General features: G+C 45.3%; 1 protein-coding gene across 1 annotated transcript; it reads right to left on the bottom strand.

Annotated features, from left to right (window-relative positions):
• Positions 1-6: 6 nt before the first annotated feature.
• Positions 7-18033, bottom strand: pdpr (pyruvate dehydrogenase phosphatase regulatory subunit). Its single transcript, XM_080538871.1, has 17 exons — positions 17991-18033; positions 17089-17222; positions 16685-16766; positions 16178-16341; positions 15925-16046; positions 15327-15444; positions 14816-14965; positions 11684-11876; positions 8248-8372; positions 7972-8127; positions 7501-7634; positions 6135-6283; positions 5695-5807; positions 5461-5555; positions 4965-5054; positions 4322-4504; positions 7-3846 (listed from the first exon to the last, which is right to left on the bottom strand). The coding sequence occupies exons 2-17, from the start codon at positions 17147-17149 to the stop codon at positions 3439-3441; spliced, it is 2343 nt and encodes a 780-aa protein (XP_080394997.1). The 5' UTR covers positions 17150-17222; positions 17991-18033; the 3' UTR covers positions 7-3438.
• Positions 18034-20143: the final 2110 nt, after the last annotated feature.

Here is a 20143-nt window from a genome sequence, read left to right as displayed (position 1 = left end):
ATTTGTAGTAAAATACATATACAGCCAAACACTTGTACAACATATGGTATAAATACAAGGCGTACAGCAGGATAGCAAACTTGATTAGAATCTATCTTTACAGTTTAGAGCGCAGTGACACTGCTATCCATGAACCTCCGTAGGTGAGGGGCAAACATTTGACAACAGCGAGTCGAGGAACAGGACAACCAAAATACACATACATGCATGTGCACGCGCACACACACACACAAACCATCAACTGGTTGAAATGAAAACATTGATATTGAAAAACAATGAACAAACTGCAAATTGGGCAAATCAAAGGACTCTTGACATCACACAGGGAGACTTTAAGCAATATTTAATTTCATTATCTCAGTCCTGTAAAAAATGTTTTGGTTTAGTGTCTGTTAGGACATACCGGTACCCATTCCAATATTCAAGGCACAGCTCTATCTACCCAGGCAGACAATAGTTTCTACTCATTTTCTTTTTCCAAATTTTTCACCAATTAAGGTGAGAATCTGAAAATTGCTATAATAGACTGTCCAATTTCCAGTTCTAGGGTAGCCCATCTCAGTGTAAATGAATAGCACTAGCACTAATGGTGCCTATTGCAGTTGTGCTTCATCTTAAATTTAAATAATTAAATCATTATGATGATAATTAGGCTGTTTTGGTGCCCTACACACAGTGTGTGATGCGTGTATATGTAGCAGGGGCCCTGTCCAAAATACCCAGGTATATAGTAATAACCTTTAACAGACTTTCTACATGACTCAAACTTGGGGCAAGTCTAAGTAGTTTCTCTCTCTCAATACCTTCCCAAAAGTCTGATTTATGACCTCCTCCACCCTGCCCTCAGACAAGAGTTATTGATCATGCCTTGTGGCGCTTGTGTGCAAGTTTCATTTGGACGATGTTTATTAAACAAATGTTGGTGGGGATATTAATGACAAAATAAAGGTGGAGATTGTGATTGTGATTGAGATTGTGTAAAGGTGGTATTGACAGAAATACACCGGTATAAGCTTCAATACCATATTCACCCGGTAATACCTTAAACCTGGCTAACCCCCCCCCCCCCCCCCCAAAAAAAACACCATCACAAACAAATGCATAATAATACCCAACTTCATAACTACAACAGACAAACACATGAGGCAAGTTAGCCCTTTGAAACTATTTAGAGAAGGATCGATCTCTCCTACTCCTGTACAATACGTGTCCTGTATGCATATCAAGTGATCTGCAGAGGAGACGATAGCTATTATACACAGACCTGGAGTACTGTAGGTGTACTGGCTTACTAAGTAGAAGTGATCCACATCACTGACTAGATCACCCAACTAGAGATCATTAACATCAGTTAGACTTGGCGCATCGTTGATCATCTGAAAGGTCAAACTAGTAGCCTATTGTACAGTAAGTCTATTACTTTGCACATTCATTATAGTGATCTTATAGTGATTGTAAATGACTGTCTCTTCAGTAGCATAGTCCCAGCACCTACACACACCTACACAGTGTTTCCCATACATAGACGAGACTGGCGGGCCACCATAGTGTAATTTGTCCCGCCGTAGTCTCATAACGAACCGAAAGTATTTTTTGCGCATTTTTTTTTCTTTTTAAAGTGCATTTTTAAGCGCTGCTCGCTTTTTTTATATACGTGGTCCATCCGCCACAGTCATACACAATCCTGTGAGAAACACTGCACACTTTGAATGCACGGTAGCCCAAATCACTGATCTAGCATCAGTTCAAGAAAAGTGTTCCAGAATCATTGTCCTGTCATGAGTTATGATTATGATTGGGGAGCAATGTACAATGTGATATCTGCATTACACATGCTCTTTGGTTCTCAATATACACAGGAGCTACAAGTCTCAGCACACAACCCAAACAACCAATAAAACAAACGGTAGGTTAAACTGAATATGTAGACAGGTGATATGTACACATCCCAAAACTATACACCTGCACACTGTACCAAGTGCCATCAAACAGCCCTGTACAGTACACCTAAGGCATATGTAACTGCCTTTATTTATAAATATTAGATATTTTTGTTTAAATTTACATCAGGCAAAAAGACAGCTAATAAAGTGCATCATGTCTGAAAAAGGACGACGCACGCGCACACACACACACACACACACACACTTCACTGTTATCCTACTGAAATGTACCAGAATCTGATTGAAATAAAGGAAAACATGGCATGTACACACTCAGCATGACACGACCCCATGAAACCATTATATTTGTTCAACTGATGCTGAGAAAGTTATTAAAAGCGGTAAAGTAAAGAAACTATCAAAATATGTCCTTGGCGGATTGCAATGCATTTGACCACAGCACTGTTCTATACACGATTGTTCAGTCTGATATAGGAGCTAAAACTAATAGTGAAAAAAATAAAATGTGGTGCTTAATATATAGAGGACATTTTGTACACTGTGCCTATACAAAAATACATCCCTTTATTTGAATCTTACCTTGACATCGCACCTCTGTTCCTTTTCCTTTTTTTACAGTCACCCCTTCATTGAGTTAAATAAAGATAAAATCAACACCAAACACTCAACGAGAGGCCTCCATTGGACAAAAGAGAAAGAGCTGCAGTGGTTTCCACCAATGAGATGAGCAGATTTACCTGCTGTTATGTTGACATGTTCACTGTCAACTCTCTTACTGCTCTACCCTGACATTTACACCCCCTGAACTCACCTCCCTCATATACACACACACTCACTCCACTCCAGCAGACTAGTTCAAAGCCACCACAAATACAAAACAAACAAGAAGATGTGCAGTAAATCCATACAATCACACAGTCACACATACAATCTCTCACAAGCACGATGAGCTCAAAAGCGGGGCTACTTTTGAATATCCTATCATCAGATGGGCACAGGAGATCTGGAGCACAGAGACTGGGAGGTGGACTGAGCTGTGGGACAGCCCTGACCATTAACAGTGCTTTTTGGTTTGATGAAGTCTGGGCAGGGGAAGCCATGTTGGAACACCAGGCCAGTCTCTATGATATGATGATGGTGATATGTAGGGGGTGGAGGGGTTAGAGTTGGGGTGGGGGTGGGGGTGGGGGGTACAGAGCAGGAGTGGGGGGCAGCAGTCCCAACAGACAGGATTTATGTCCATGACAACGCTTTATGTCCATGCCACAGCTGGAGCATTTGGTGCCTCACTGATATTGTACTTTGAAAGTGGAGGGGCAGGGAGGTGTGGGGTGGGGTGGTGGCTAGAGGGACTGATTGTGCGTGCATTCCTTTATATAGGAACGAGAGAAGGGGAGAGAACGGTTGGCACTGGGTAAATGGGTACAGGAAAAAGGGCGGATATTATAGAGGGGTGGTGGGGGGGGGGGCAGACTCCCCCCCACTCAGACTCCACCCTTTGGGGCTCCGCCTCACAGACAAGCCCCCTAACACCTCACTTGCCCTGGAAGTTACTGAGCTCCATTTCGTCCTTGCGCCGCCTCTGCTGGGTGAACAGCGAGCTGAAGGGGTAGAGCTTGGCCTTGGCCGGGTAGCGCTGGCCGGCGATGTCCACCTCGTAGTCGCCGCGGTTGATGAAGTCGGGCGTGACCACGGCGGGCGTGCCATCCTTGTTGGGCGGCGGCGACACGAAGCCCAGGCACACGTGGCGCTCCAGGGTGTAGCTGTAGGCGCTGCTGGTGGTGGTGCCGGCCAGCTGGCCGTTGCGGTAGACGGGCTCCCCCCACCAGGGCCACAGGTCCAGCTCCGTGTCGTGGTCCTCCAGGACCAGCATGATGAAACGCCGGGACACGCCCTCCTGACGCTGCTGCAGCAGGGCCTCGCGGCCCACGAAGTCCGTGTCCTGAGAGAGGGAGGGAGAGAGAGAGAGAGAGAGAGAGAGAGAGAGAGAGAGAGAGAGAGGGAGAGAGAGAAAGAGAGAGAGGGAGGGAGGGAGGGAGGGAGGGAGAGAGGGAGGGAGGGAGGGAGGGAGGAAGAGAGGTAGGGGTGTTAGATGCCGAGTGAGTCACTCCTAAGCACCAAGACATTTACATTTAACATTTTTGACATTTAGCAGACGCTTTTATAGAAAGCGACTCACAACAAGTACATTTGTCCAAAGCAAGTGAATAATCTATCCATCAGTCGATCATAAGCAAAAATCTATGCTAGGGCCAGGTGCCATTTGAACCTCCCTGGACTTGTACCTGTAGAAAGCCTCCTGTGACGACTAGTAACGACACTGCGTGTTGAGAAACAGCCGGTAGGAGAAACAGCACAAACATATGAAACAGCTCAAGTCAGAGGTCCCAAGTCAGAGGTCTAAGAGGTGCACTGACCGTGTCAAACTTGACCCTGAACTCTCGGCCACACTCCAGAGGGGTGGTGAAGGGGTCCAGGTCCTGGCCCCAGAAGGCAAAGAATTTCTCGATGCGGAGACTACGCAGGGCGTAATAACCCGCGTTCCTAATGCCGTACTTCTGGCCCACGGACATGACCTCGTTGTACACATGCAGGGCGTACTGAGGGAGAGAGACAGAGGCAGGGGCCCGGGTCAACACTGCAGTGTATACATCACAATCAACATACACACCGCCGCTGACTCATGAAGCAGGAATATCAACACCCATACAAAATAGAAAATAAAAATGCACACGTACACACACAAACACACATGCACGCACACAACTTCTGACTCATAAATATCATCAACACAATGGTCATAGATGAACAAATACATTAGCTGCTAACAGTAGCTACATACAGTACTGCAGACACATGTAGGCTAGCTGCTAGTAGCTACATACAGGACTGCAGACACGTAGCCTAGCTCCTAACAGTAGCTATACACAGTACTGCAGACAGGTAGCCTAGCTCCTAACAGTAGCTATACACAGTACTGCAGACAGGTAGCCTAGCTCCTAACAGTAGCTACACACAGTACTGCAGACACGTAGCCTAGCTGCTAACAGTGGTTCTCACCTCTATGGGGATGTAGAGCATGAAGCCAGGCTCTCCTGTGTGGGTCATACTCATCACTCTGATGCCATTGGCATAGCCCACACTCATTTCCTGTTGATAGATATTTACAGAAACACAGACACACACACACACAGATTTTGACATTGGTTCTAAATAGCGATTTTTGGTTAACAAAATTGCTTATTTCAGATCAAAATGATTAATATACTCAGATTTACTATGGATTTCCGACTTAAAATGTTTTGACTGGGGGGTGCCTTTAACTTGCTCTACCACCATTTAATTACTGTAATTACATTTTTGGCATTTAGCAGACGCCTTTATCCAAAGCGACTTACAACAGTACACTTGTCTAATTAACTGTGTGGTTAGTCAGGAATGTGGCCCCTCTGGGGCGGGTGGTGAAGGCGTGGTACGGTATACTGTCCTGTCCTCCAGCTGACAGCAGGAGCGGCTTAACAATGTGACTGACAAGCAGAGAGTGGAGGTTCCTCACCTTACAGAAGAGAGAGGGGAAGTGGTCAGGAGTCATGGAGACATATGAAAGCTCGGACAGGACGTCCATCGCTCGCGGCCCAATCAGATTCAGAGCTGCATAAGGGGAGACAGAGAAAAAGTACCAATCATATAAAAATGTTTAACTGAGAATTTGAATGCATCATTCCAGACCAGCCTCCCTCCCTCCCTCCCCTTCCTTCCTTGAGGTCTATCGACTGGTTGGTTCACTCACCGGTGTACTTCCAGCTGACGTCCTCTAGGTGGAGCTGTGGGTCGTTGGGCATGTGCTTCTTCAACCAGGACCAGCAGTGCACCTGTTGATCGGTAGGGGAGATGATGAAGAAACTGAGGAGAGAGAGAGAGAGGGGAGGCGAAGGTGGGAGACAGGGAGGGCGAGAGAGAAATATTTACTTCCACATTATCATTGTCGCTGCTCGCTCTAATCTAAAAGTCCCTGAGGACAAAGAGGACAAAGGGGAGTGTTATGGAGACTGGGTTGGCAGGTAAGCTAGAAGTTTGAGAGGCCGGCTAGACCCCCCCCGACCTTCCGGTGGCTAGCCGGCCTCTCAAACCTCTAGGTTACCTGCCAACCCAGTCTCCATAACACTCCCCTTTGTCCTCTTCCATGCTACCAATCCTAACAGATTCTGAGCGGTTCGGGGCCGTTCTGACCTGTTCTTGCTGACGCGCACCACGCTGCAGTCGTTCTCGTAGCCGCCCCTCTCGTTCAGCATGCCTGTGTGGACGATGTGGCCCACCGGCACGTCCAGGTCGTTGGCACACAGGTGCTGCAGCAGCTCCAGAGCCTGGTCTCCTGTAGACTGTAGTGTGTGTGTGTGTGTGTGTGTGTGTGTGTGTGTGTGTGTGTGTGTGTGTGTGTGTGTGTGCGTGTGCATGTGCACGTGCGCGTGTGCGTGTGCGTGTGTTGAGAGGAAGAGCAGTTGAGAAAGTGGCTAAACAACACTGCTCATATCTCACTATGCATCACATTGTACAGTGTCACACTTTAGACAATAACAAGAAAAACAGGATCTGTCCAGAATGTCAACATCCTGTCTAGTATGTACCGTTGGTATGTTTGTATGCATGTTCTGTATCAATAAAAGCAACTCTCTCAGACCAGACTATTATGCACTTCTTAACTTGCCGTCTTAAGTGTTAATTAAGACGCACCGCCAGGTTAAGACCTACCGCCACCCTTATTATGCGCTTCATACGCGCTACTGCTATTATGCAGGTGTCGATAGGCGCCCACACATAAGACGTAAAACTCCCGTGCATATATTGCTCATTGTGGGAGTGTTCATATGTTAATGAAGTGCACTAGGCGCCCCTGCTATTATGCGATCTGACTTTGCTCCTATCGCTAAGAAGTGGTTTGAAAAGTTCTTAAGTTTAGACTTCATGCACGTTTTGAAACACGAGCGCGCCTCCGCGGTTTGCGCATGCATGTGGGCACACATGAACACGCACGTGGCTCCACGGCAAGACGTCAATTACGGTCACAGTATAAATGCTTTATTTCAGAAGGGAGAGGCAGAGAAGCGCGCTGACCTCCTTCTCAGGACTTCCATAATAGCATAACGCAAATGACTCAACGCAGCCGGTTCTTAAAGGGAATGGCACCTGGCACGCTGATTGGGTTGATTGAGAAGACGCCCAAAACACACCCATGACTAATTTCTTTGCTTAGCGCCGGGTTTTAGGCGCCCACTACAGCACGCATAATAGCAAAGTGGCCTTGACCACGCCTCCACGTCTTAAGTTTAGATCTACCGCCTCGTCTTATTGATGAAGTGCATAATAGGGCCCTCTATGTCCCATACATAGACGAGGACATTTTTCCTCTGTTGTGGAAAGTGTTTGGATTCACAGAAAGGCCAGAGCTAGGGCGTTTTAAGTACCTTTTAAAAAATATATATATATTCTTTTTTAAATGGTCCACTCCCCAGTCTCAGAAAGTCCTGTGGGGAAACACTGATAGTGTAGAAGACACTGATAGTCTGCATCTCCCCTGACAGACACAGGCCACACTCACAGTGAGCTCAAACTTGGTGAAGGAGGACATGTCGATGACACACACAGCCTCCTTGCAGCACTTGACCTCCGCCCCCACGATGTCAAACCAGTCCGGCTTGTAGAAGGTCTTACTCTGGTCCAGGGCCAGCAGATCTGAACGCACGAGAGCAAAGACAGACAGACCTTTTTTTTTTACATTTATTTACAATTTACATTTTTACCATTTAGCAGAAGCTTTTATCCAAAGCGACTTACAATTCTAGATTACAGGGACAGTCTCCCTGGAGTAGCTTAGGGCTAAGTGCCTTACTCCAGGGAACACTAGTGGTGGTGTTCCCAGGTGGAATTGAACTCATGACCTTCTGATCACCAGTCAAACTCAACTATTTACTAGCTAGTGATCATATAAAACGATCTGGTCTGGGGGTTGTTGTTGTTTTTTGCAAATGAAGCTTCATCATGTGTGAATGTGTTTGCTCCTCTCTCTCACCCTTCCCTGCAGGGACGAAGTACTTGGCCCTCTCGAAGCCGTGCTTCTCCATCCAGCGAGCGCCCTGCGTGTCCAGGCGGTCGTACAGGGGACTGGTCCGCAGCTGACGCCCGGTCTGGAAGTCCCAGCGAGGAACCTTCAGCTCATACAGCAGGGCTGTGGAGGGATGTCACACACACAATATTGAGTCACATACACACTCAAGCATAAACAGGGTGTGTGTGTAGGTGTGTATATACTGTATGTGTGTGTTAACAGCGTGGTCTAGGTACTCACGCATAACCTCCATGACGCGGTGGCGTAGGAAGGTGCGGCTGCTCTGCAGGTTGCCGAAGCGTTTTATGTCCAGCGGCCAGACGTTAGCCGTGGGGTAACCATAGGTCATCCACTCCGCCAGGTACCTGGAGACAAAACACTCAGCTTTGACGCCGTGTATCCATAGCAACCAGCAAACCGACAGAGACTGAATCATCAACACACGCTTTAATGTGGTCTTCTGTGGCTCAAACAAATAAAAACAAGAAAACCAACACAGATATCCTTTCACACCGGCAAGCCTCCGTGCCGGTTCTGGTTCCCATTATGGAGTCTCAGAACCTTGGTGTTTCTGGTGAACAAGCCCACGTTCATACCAGTTTACGTGGAACCATCAACATCATCAACGGAGGGTGACAAAGGGGCGGGATAAACAAAAATGGCCCAACAAGATGGCGACTACTTCACTCGAAATGAGGATATCTTCTGCTATAGAATCTGAAATAAATATACACTATTTTGTATGGAAAAAAAACAAAAAAACACTTTCTCTTCACGAAGCCTTGCCGGTGTGAAAGGCCTAAGAGACAGAATCATCACAACTAGAAAACCAGCACAGGGACTGAATCATCAAAACATACTTTAATGTGGTCCTCTGTGGCTCAGTTGGTACAGCATGGCACTAACAACTCTTAGGTTGTGGGTTCATTTCCCACTGGGACTATATACAGCAGGGGTCGGCAATAGGCGGCCCGCGGGCCATTGCTGGCCCATCACCAATAATATTTGGCCCAGCAGAATATTTGGAGAATCCACTTTTTTTTTTTTTTTTTTTTTTTTTTTTACAATATCCGACCAACAGTCCCACATATAGCGCCTATAATGTCCGAATAGAGAATCTACCTCCACCTGAATAATGCTTATTGTACTTTTATCCATGTTGAGAGTGAATGACACAGGGACAGACAATCAGGCAGCGGGGTGCACCGAAGCGCACTGACGCTGAACCCCTCATAGTGAATCATAAGTAGGTGGACAACGTGTAGTGCTGAAATAGCCGTGTGTGGTTTGAAAAAAATAACACCAGCTCAGTAAATAATTCAAACGTAATGTTTACGTATATGTGACTGCAACACACATATGAACAGTAACAAAGCAAATTCAGTTTAATATTCTGAAAAACATAGACAACAAAATCGGTGAAAAAAAGAAAAGAAAGAAAAGTAATCCGCTTATGCGAGGGGTGGTGGTGCATAGGCCTATGCTCCTGAAAAGACAGAGCAAACACGCTATTAGGGATAATAATTACAATGAGCCATTCATTCAAAATATACAAAATACAATTAGGTTATTAAATACAATAACGACAGGCTTGGTACTCACTTAATGTGAAAAGTGGCATCTCCCATCGGTCAGTATTTGCTTGATATCTGGTTATATGGACGTCACTTTAATCCGCAGGCAGTTCTCAAGTTTTTTTTTGCATCAATCGATTCCTCTCGTGCGTCTTTATCACATTCATTGAGGAAAAGGACGACTCGCATGTATAGAAAGGGAACATTGTGAGCACGGAAGATGTGAGTCTCACAACGGCTTTGCGTTGATGAAACCAGGTAGGATGAACATTATAGTTCGCTGTCCATTCCTCTTTAAATGCCCTGTTTTCACCGTCAACTTTCCTCTTTACACCTTTGGAGAGTGACATGATGTTTCACTTGCTAGTTAGCAGGTTAAATGTTTAGCTAACTTCACCCGGCAGGCAAACAACCAATCCAATAATAATGTGACCTTGTCTGGGAGGAGGGGGGAATCATTCAGAATGAAAGTATGTTAAATAATTATTAGAATAAGCTAGGCTGCGCTACATCGTCAGTCCACACATTTATTATTCAAAACTATGGAAAAGGGTGAAACTACGTTTCAACGTTGTTGAGAATCACAACACAAACTTGCTAGTCAAGCCAAAATACTGCAACGTAATGGATTGGACTGCTACCTAGTTAACTACAACACTACTTTACATTGTTACCTAGTTAACTACAACACTACTTTACATTGTAACCTAGTTAACTACAACACTACTTTACATTGTTACCTAGTTAACTACAACACTACTTTACATTGTTACCTAGTTAACAACACTACTTTACATTGTTACCTAGTTAACTAGAACACTACTTTACATTGTTACCTAGTTAACTAGAACACTACTTTACATTGTTACCTAGTTAACTACAACACTACTTTACATTGTTACCTAGTTAACTACAACACTACTTTACATTGTTACCTAGTTAACTACAACACTACTTTACATTGTTACCTAGTTAACTAGAACACTACTTTACATTGTTACCTAGTTAACTACAACACTACTTTACATTGTTACCTAGTTAACTACAACACTACTTTACATTGTTAGCAGGCTCACAAAACAAGCTGTGTTAGTTGACTAGCGATGTGTACATTTTTCGAAAGAAAAGTCAAAGCATTAGAATGTGTCACATTTTTTAACAATCAATTACTTATGAATGAATTAATGGAATGAATGAATGGTCTTTATTGTCATTGCTACAGTACAGGTGCCATACAACGAAATTTAGGAGGGGTGGCTCCCCTGGTGTTAGGAAAAAAAAAAAAAAAAAAAAAAAAAAATCGGGCCCGCCATCTAGTGGCTCAAAAAAAATTTGGCCCGAGGCCAAACCTAATTGCCGACCCCTGATATACAGTGTACTGAAAAATGTATGCACTTACTGCACTGTACATGTTTCCACCTGCACACCAAACTGCCACCATAACCCCTGAACCACCCAAGCCTACAGAGGGACCGCATATGCAGTAGTTTGAACTGGTAAGAAACCAACTTTCTACAACAGCATGTTTGGATACTGGATTCTGATTGGCTAGCAACAGTGGTAAATATCTCAACAACCCACTGTTCAGACCGCATTTCCAGTATCAATGCACCTCCCAATCAATCTGATTAAGAACACCTGTGCTGACCTACAATGCAATCGTTGATCTTGTTGTTGTCTTGCAATGATTGTAAATACATGAATTTAATGTTACAACTGTGTATTTATTTTTATGTGGTGGCTGTTGTAGAAAAGCAATTTACCATTCAAGGGTGGGGGTTCTGGACTCATTTACCACTGTACAGGGTTTTCCTACTCGGCTTCGCCTCGTGCTACAACCCTGTACCAGTGGTAAATGAGTCCACAACCCCCTTCCTCTCATGGTAAATTGCTTCCATATAGCATCACTACTTGCCTAAGCTTATGTAAACGGTCTGATTTTGTTTTGGATGAAAGCGTCAGCCAGATGACATTATATATAAATCAATTCAGCCTAGACTAATCAGGAAGCAGAATCTCTTGATTGGAACCGGTTCACTGTGACGACACCCCCCCCCCCCCGACCCCCCCAACCCCCCCAACCCCCCCACCCCCATCCTTACTTGGCAGCTCCGCCAGCGAACGCCAAGCCGGAGGAGTTCATCCCGGCCAGGACGTAGTAGCCGTGCATCCCTGGGGTCTCCCCCATCAGGCAGCGCATGTCTGGGGTGAAGGACTCAGGGCAGTTGACCAGCTGCTGGATCTCACTGGACTCCAGTCCGGGCATGCGCCTCAGCAGGGCACTCAGCATGGGCTCTGTGTGTGTGTGTGGGGGGGGGGGGCGCCAAGAGGAATCATTGATAATAACCAGGGTTCCCACACATTCTGAAACATCAAATTCAAGCACCTTTCAAGGACTTTCAAGACTCAATTCCCTCAAATTCAAGGACCCAACACGGCAGTTGAGACAGAATTAGATGATAATTGATATAATAGGAACTATCCGCTCACAGACAACAATTAAAAAGAGAGGCTTGAATGTGTGAACACTAGATGGTCTCTTGCCTTCTCTACCACAGCACAGCAAAACAATATATTGTGAAATATGTGTAAAGTTAAGCAATACAGAGACTTATTTACTAATTGACGAGCTAAAGTTATATATAAAAAAAGTTTTATATATATCATTTGTTTTAGAGAGAGAGGGGAATTCAAGCACTTTCAATGATCCATGTCTATTTTCAAAAACGTTTAAGACCTTGATTTTTTTTTCTCAAATACACAAACTTTCAAGGATTTCAAGGACTCGTGGGAACCCTGTGTAACACTTTTTCCAAAGCCCTGTGTCTGGATAGTAAGGGCGAAAAACGTAAACAAAGAGAAAGTAACAGTTGGTCTGCATAATAATGGGGAATGGGCGGGCAGTGTCCATATAATGACAGCATGTACAGCCCATAGAGAATTCATAAGTGTCACGGTCACAGTGAAGGTGACTGCAGGCTGGTGGTGTGTGACCCCTGGGACATCCTGACAGACAGGGACACTCCTTGACCTAGTTGGCACTGAGAGAACTGCACCTGTCCACGGCTGTCCACTCTCGCATTTGGTTACAAAAACACACACTCACTCACACACTCACTCACTCACTCACACTCACTCACACTCACACCCTCCTACACACCATATCTGTGGTTGGCAGACAGGGAGATGTAACATAACCCAGATAATGACCTGTCAGCCTGGCTGGGAGGCTGCTATTGTAGCTGTGACATTCAGCTCTGCAGCCCCCTCTCCTCTCCTCTCCTCTCCTCTCCTCTCCTCTCCTCTCCTCTCCTCTCCTCTCCCCTCCCCTCCCCTCCCCTCCTCTCCCCTCCTCTCCCCTCCTCTCCTCTCCTCCCCTCTCCTCTCCTCCCCTCCCCTCCCCTCTCCTCTCCTCTCCGCTCCACACAAAGATCCTGTGTGGGTGTTCCCTCACACTGAGCCTCGCACAGGTTGATGCAAAGATTAGAAACACAACACGTCTGTTTTTCATGCTGCTCAGACACCACAAACACACACAGACACAGAGACACACATACTGACACACACACACAGAGACACTCAAAGACAGAGATATTCAAAGACAGAGACTCAGAAACACACACACACACACACACACACAGTCACACACACACACCTTTGTGGTCCTCTGTGGCTAAATTGGTAAAGCATGGTGCTGACAACGCTTAGGTTGTGGGTGTGATTCCCACTGGGACCATATATACTGAAATGTATGCACTCGTTGCAATGTAAGTCGCTTTGGATAAAAGCGTCAGCTAAATGTCACATGTTATTATGACCTTTCCCCTATCTCTGATGCCTTCCTCAGACACCAGGAATGTTAGACAGGTTTATTTCGAAGTCCTGCAGTCAGACATCGCCAAGCACTTCCCTAGGTATGTGCCACAAGTCAGGTGGTGCAGGCGGAGAGCTTTACTCTCCAAACTGCCTCGGGATCCGTGAGGACTTGTGAATCCATACTCAAGCAGTCAACTCGGGTCAACTGTGAATCCAAAAATAGCCATGGCTCCAGAATCTGTAGAATCTTGTAGCGCCAGCCTCGGCTCATAGCTCAGCTTGCCTCTAGCGTCTATCACCAACATGAACCCCAGCTCAAACCCTAACCCTACCAGAGAAACACATACAAGGACTGCATCCCCACTAGCCACCTGTACAGTTTCTCTACTGTAAATATATATATATTTAAAAAAAAAAAAGTAATTCTGCCTTCTTCTAGCATTGACTACGTTTACATGCACACCATATTCCGATTAAGGTCAATATTCGGGTTATTGTAATATTCCGAATACGGTTTATATGGCATATAATATGGAATATTGGCATATTCCTGTGGTTCGGCGGGAAAATCTGATGAATTCGTCCGGAAATAGTTGTTACAATATTAACGTTAGTGTTGGTAGCTTGGTTATTTTGATGTCTTCTTCCATCTATATACCCCATGATATTTAAATCCTTCATTATTTGAAGGCAGACTGCAGTCTCCTCATTCCAAAAATGCTGGCCCCTGCTAGTCGCCATCGTGGTTGCTATGCTGTCCCTAGCAACAACACAACCCAGGATTGCATGCTCGAGGAGAATTGAGCATGTGCAGACGTAACTGAATATTCCAAAAAGGGTCATATTCCGATTAAGGTGTAGCCTATACATATCACAATATTCCGATTCAAACAGGTATATTCCAGGGGTCTTAATCTGAATATTCTCCAATCGGAATACGGCCGTAATCGGGTTTGGTACGTGTTTACATGACTCTTGAGCATATTCCAATTAGGAATATGGTGTGCATGTAAACGCAGTCATTGACCAGGACCATAATAATTCTTCCAGACAGAATATTTGTGCTCCTCTGTGGCTCAGTTGGAGCATGGCGCTACACTTAAGTTGTTAGGGTTTGATTCCCGCTGGGACCATACTGAAAAATGTATGTACTCACTGCAATCTAAGTCGCTTTGGATAACAGCATCAGCTAAATGGCATATATATATATATATGGTGCATTATCTGACAGGCACCCCTGCACTTCTGTCAGATAATGCACCACTTCTCCCAGAAGATTGTTGCAATTACAAATGCTTTGGTATTCACATGTCTATTTCTTTAGTTTGCATTGGAACAACACAAAAAAGTAGAGAAAAAAGGCCAAATCTGATTCCACACACACATATATACAGTATATAACATTTTATTACTCTTACCAAAGTGGTCCCAGTCCTCCTGCATGTTCTGGATCTCCAGCTGGTTCCTGCCCTCGGTGAAGATGGGTTTGGGGTTCTTCTCAAAGCCCCCTGACAGGATGCCCCCCTGCCAGGCTCGTACGTAGATCCTCCCGTCCATGTCCATCACCACTACGGACAGGACAAGACAAGGTATCAGAAGGTCAAGTTCAAATCCCACCTGTGAACACCACCAATAGTAATTGTAAGTTGCTTTGGATAAAAGCGTCTGCTAAAAGGTTTAAATGTAAATGTAAATTTAAAAAAAAGAAATAATCACTTCATCACTCCATACAGCAATACCTTGCTGAAACCTTTACGTCATCCTGTAACACAATTTAAGGAAAATGGCCTCTCTGCTGGAGCACTCAACCATGACTTTGGATGTGTCCAGTAGTTATCCAGTAGTGTGTCCAGCAGTTATCATATCCAAAGTCTTTCTGCTTGTCTATGGAGTGGGGACTGACAGTCAGAGGGCTGTGTCATGTCTTACCTGGTGTGTTGGGCGGCAGTGGCTGCTCTAGAGGCTTGCTGAGGAGGTAGAAGTGCTCACAGCCGTGTAGAGGTACAGACACCTTCGTCTCGCTGGCCTGGCCTAGCTCATACGCCCACTGTTGACAACACATCGAAAAAGTAAGACCCTTTAGCCTCATAGTCAGGTTACAATTTACACCCATTTACATTTTTATCCAAAGTGACTTACAACAAATACATTTGTCTAATTGAATCATCTATCCAGTCATCGTAATAAAAAAACAATCTAAGTTAGGGACAGGGGCCAATGGCAGTCATAATGCTAGAGGAAGGAAGATATTTATTTATAGTAGAGAAACTGCACAGGAAGGTAGTGGGGATGAAGAGGTCTTAGGAGAGACAGTTAAGGTGTAGCCTGAAGAGATGGGTCTTCAGTCTACGGCGGAAGATAGGTAGTGACTCTGCAGTCCTCGTTCCACCAGCAGGGTGCCAGGACAGTCATTCATAAACCCCTAGAAACATTCATAAGTTCGATGACATTTGGGACTGCTGAAGAGGAACCCTCGCCATCGACAGTTACGATGTTTAATGGTCAAGTGGAAGGGACAGAAGCTCACCTGTCCAGCGCAGTTGACGAAGTACTCGCACTCGATGGGCCCTCTGTCCGTCTCCACCGCCGTCACCTGTCCCTTCTCCATCAGTACCTGCTGTACAGTGGTACGGTCGTGGATCTGCACACCTGGACAGCACGCCGTCGCAGATGGTTAGGATGATGACTGTTTGCATTAACATGTGTGTCCAAGACATAGATCCAAGATTCTAGACTCGTATAGTTAACTGGTAAACGCGGCCCTGTCAGACCCTCCTCACCATGGCCTGCTGCTGCCACGGCGAGGGCGTGGTTGACGTCTGGCGGTGACACCACGGCATCCCCGGGGAGGTGGAGAGCCCCCACCAGGTCGTGGATGTTCACCAGGGGGTGGAGCTTGGCCACCTCTTTGGGTTTGATGACGTTGCAGCTGATGCCCATCACCCTGAGGTACAGCCACAGTCAGACTCACTTTGAAATTCACAAGTTGGGCTTGACAGCAGGTCAGTTAGTTACCATGCAAACCTGGTTGTATATCCTATGCAATATCAGATGGAACTCTCCTAGCCAGAGCAGGCACTGACATAATGAACAAGCAGTACAGTGGATGTGCTCTTCTGTATACAATAGGCTTCCATTGAGAATCATTACGTAACAATGTCACCCTTCAGTGAGAGAATATACAAGGTTTTTAAGTGGGGCGGGGCGGGGGAGAGAGAAGGAAAGGAATGTCCAGTAAAGAGTTTTTATGTGGATCAGGGGAGAAGCGGGTGGCAGTAGGAGCTTACTTCAGCCTGGATGCCAGGCGCTTTAGCGAGAGAAAACGGTCCTGATTCTGGGCCAAACACAGAGAGCCGGTTTTCACGTAACCTGAAGAATATACACACCCAAGCGCGCACACACACACACACACACAGACCATAAAAGTAATACGAGTCGTCCAAATTCCTACCTAAATGCCCTACTCCATTTGGCAAAGCACCATACCACAACTAATCCCAATTTTATGTATCCACAAATCAAAAACATGTGAGCCTTTATTGTTTCTAGAGTGAGACAAAACAAGCCCTTGGAAAAGCATAGAGAGGTTATACCACAACTGGAGAGGGCTACTATTTACTCATAACTTCTGGTAGAAAAAGATATCCAAATAGCAGGGCAGGTTTGTAATACAGTCATATCGTGAGCTCACCAGTCTTGACTCCCGTCTCCTCCTCCAGACGTTCATAAAGAGCGTTGGAGTAGTCGGCCATCTTACACTCAATGGAGATCGGTTTGGCCACACTGACAATCCCCGCACACAGCCGAGTAGTGCCGGCGCCAAGCCTGCACACAAATAAAGAAGGAATAGGATGTGTTGTTTTAATCAAATATGGCATTGTATCCTTCCTAATCCATGCTACCTTGTTCTACCTTTCTATCTATCTGTCTGTCTATCTGTCTCTCTCATCGTTACTCCCTCCCCTCCATGTCATTCTCCCAAAACATCCTCAAATCATCCAACATCATGAAATACTCTTCTACCCGAAAATGGTTAAAGCCAGACGTACCCACAGTGGATGAATGGATAGATATAATTCATGATATATATGTAATGGAAAAGATGTCATACTCCCTTAGAATTCAGGTAGAAAAATTCTATCGGATCTGGACGAAATGGACTGGATATGTTAAACCTGTAAGGTCAGATTTCTGTTGAATTGTTAAAAGAACATGAGAGGGTGATGTAATTGTGTTTATTTTCTTGAATCATTTTCTATTCTAATCTATCATATGTAAGATGAAAGCTCCCAAAGTTCACTCGCTATTGTTTTTCTTTTTTCTTTGTATGTTTTTGTTTTCGTTTTGTCTTGTCTTTACTTTACTTAATATAAAAAAAGAAAAAAAGACTTTGGTCATAGGAACTGAGTTGATTGTGATATGTTGAATGTAATGACGATTGTTGTAACCAATGACCATTGACAATAAAAAGAAAATTTCAAAAAAAAGAAATACTCTTCTACCCACCACTGGGTATTGAATGGACAAGCAGTATTCTAACTGTAAACACAATAATACACACACAAAACATATCGTTTTGGTCTGGTCACATACCTCCCCTGCTCCAATAGCACTATCTCTGTCCAGCCCAGCTTGGCCAGGTGGTAGGCCACAGACGTCCCCATGATGCCCCCTCCGCAGATGACGACGCGGGCCTGGCCGGGCAGGGGGATGGGGTGCGTGTCTGCAGCAGTCGTCAGGCCACGGGGAGGAGAGCACCAGGGGCCCCGCCGGCCCGGCCTGGCCCCCCAGCACCCTGCATGAGACTGCAGCCGGGGGAGGAGCAGGGCAGGGGACAGAGCCCTGGAGCTCCTCACGCAGCTACTGCGCATGGCTCTGCCACCTAGGAGACACCGTGGAACACACAGGTGAGACATATAGGGTTAGGGTTAGAAGGACTCAGCATAGTAGTTGAGAACTAGGAGTCCATGGGTTGTCTGTCATTGTGCGGCAACATTTCGACAACTATTAGACCCAAAAAAAAAAATCTCTATTAGGCCCAGTAAAACATGGAGAAATCATTGACAGATGATAACATTGTCGGGTAGAGCTGACTCAGGAGCTCAAGACAAGCAGGGGGGCTAACACACGGGTGTCCTCAGCCAATGCAGAAGCATGACCCTGGACACCTTTGCTGTGGCTAACATGGATTGTTGTTGACATTTACTGAGCTAACAAGCATGCGAGTGCAGCAACCTTAGTGTCAGTGAGCAACTGTAACTCGAGCAGGTGCACGTAGCATGTAACCATGGAAAAGAGCAGCCAGTAGCTGTATGCCTGCTGCATTTTGAATCATTAGTAGTAACATCTCGGTTTCTTAACTCCCAATAAACTGTGACAAGTCAAGCTAACAAACTAGCTTGCTAGCATTGGCTGACCTGTTGACGCACGCGATAACAGTGACCTGCTCCGTAGACTTATACCATCTAATGCCAACTATAAATCTGTCGGTTTGTTTGTGTCCTTCACCTGTCAACGTGTGCTGCTTCAGTGCCTCCGCGTCTAACGTGTGTGACGGTGGCTAGCTGGGTCGGCCTGCTACGAGCTAACTCAACCTTCAGCTAACAGCGCTGTTGGACACCTTAGCTATCTGTGTTATGGTGTGACATTTCTCCCATGCTCGAGGTCGCTAGATGACTCACCAAATAACACCAGTCCAAAAGTTGTGATAGCTCTATATTCCTGAAGACAGAGTTCAGACTTCGGCCTCAACTGACAGCCGAATACGAGACAGAAACTGCTCTGCGTTTCCGACCGATAGATGCTGTTGCTGGACTAGGTGACGTCACGACGTTTAACCACGCCTCTAAACCCTCAAATGGAGACACATCAAAGGCCCCCAAAATAATAAAAGTGCATTTTTCTTTCCATTCCCCTGATCCACTGGGCCCAATATGTCAACGCTTTTCTTGTCGGCTTATCCAGGATCAGATCGAGCTGTCTGATTTCCCCAATACTACTCAAAATATCTTAACAGATAGAAAAAAAAAAAATCTGGAACAGTCTGATATCGATAATAATATATAACGTTTTGAAATACTCCAGTATGTGGATAGGTGACAGTTGTGACGATGGGTTTGGTGTTTCTACAATAGATGAGGAGGGAGGGAAGGATTGTGTGCGTGTTCATTCTATACAGGCGTAATAACAGCATAAAGCCATGATATGAAAATCTGCAGACAGTTTTATTAAATTGACAAATTTTCATCTGTACAGCAAAAAAAAAGAGCACAATGTTAAATCTGTTACATCTCAATATTACATGGCATAATCTGAAAACAAAAATAATAGCACATCCATAACTTTGTACACAGAAAGAAAATTACAAAATTGGTTGGTGTAGTGACTACATTATGGGTTCATGTTCTCCTCTTACTGTTGGTTGTGTAGTGGGAGGGAACCAGTTCTGGCACTAGGGGCAGAGGGGAGGATTATTAACGTTGCACCTTCCTGTTTAGATACACGAGTTTTGGTAACCATTTTCTGGTCCTGTACTGAGAGTACAAGTTGTTGTTTTGATTAAACAGTTATCATTACGTTGCCTACGTCTTTCCTTTTTCCTCCGGCACTACACTGGTGACCCGACGTGGATTTTTGTTAACGTAATTGTGTACGAAAACCAGCGACGAACATTACAATCCTGCAAAATGTCCGGGCGAGGAAGACGTTCAAACCAGCGGCAGCCATCACCATCCCCTGTCAGGGTA

The sequence above is a fragment of the Nansenia antarctica genome, assembly GCF_963989245.1.
Source record: "Nansenia antarctica genome assembly, chromosome: 9".
Classification (NCBI taxonomy): Eukaryota; Metazoa; Chordata; class Actinopteri; order Argentiniformes; family Microstomatidae; genus Nansenia; species Nansenia antarctica.
The sequence above is the reverse complement of the archived record's forward strand: the minus strand, read 5'-3'. Positions and strand labels throughout refer to the sequence as shown.

Bases quoted from the DNA above. Each gene is read 5' to 3' on its own strand.
- pdpr (XM_080538871.1), bottom strand. From the start codon at position 17,149: ATGGCCGACTACTCCAACGCTCTTTATGAACGTCTGGAGGAGGAGACG. The intron at 16,342-16,684 runs GTAAGCTCCTAC...GCTGTACCTCAG, and splicing joins CGCCTGGCATCCAGGCTGAA to GGTGATGGGCATCAGCTGCA. The intron at 5,556-5,694 runs GTGAGTGAACCA...CCCCTTATGCAG, and splicing joins CGTCAGCTGGAAGTACACCG to CTCTGAATCTGATTGGGCCG.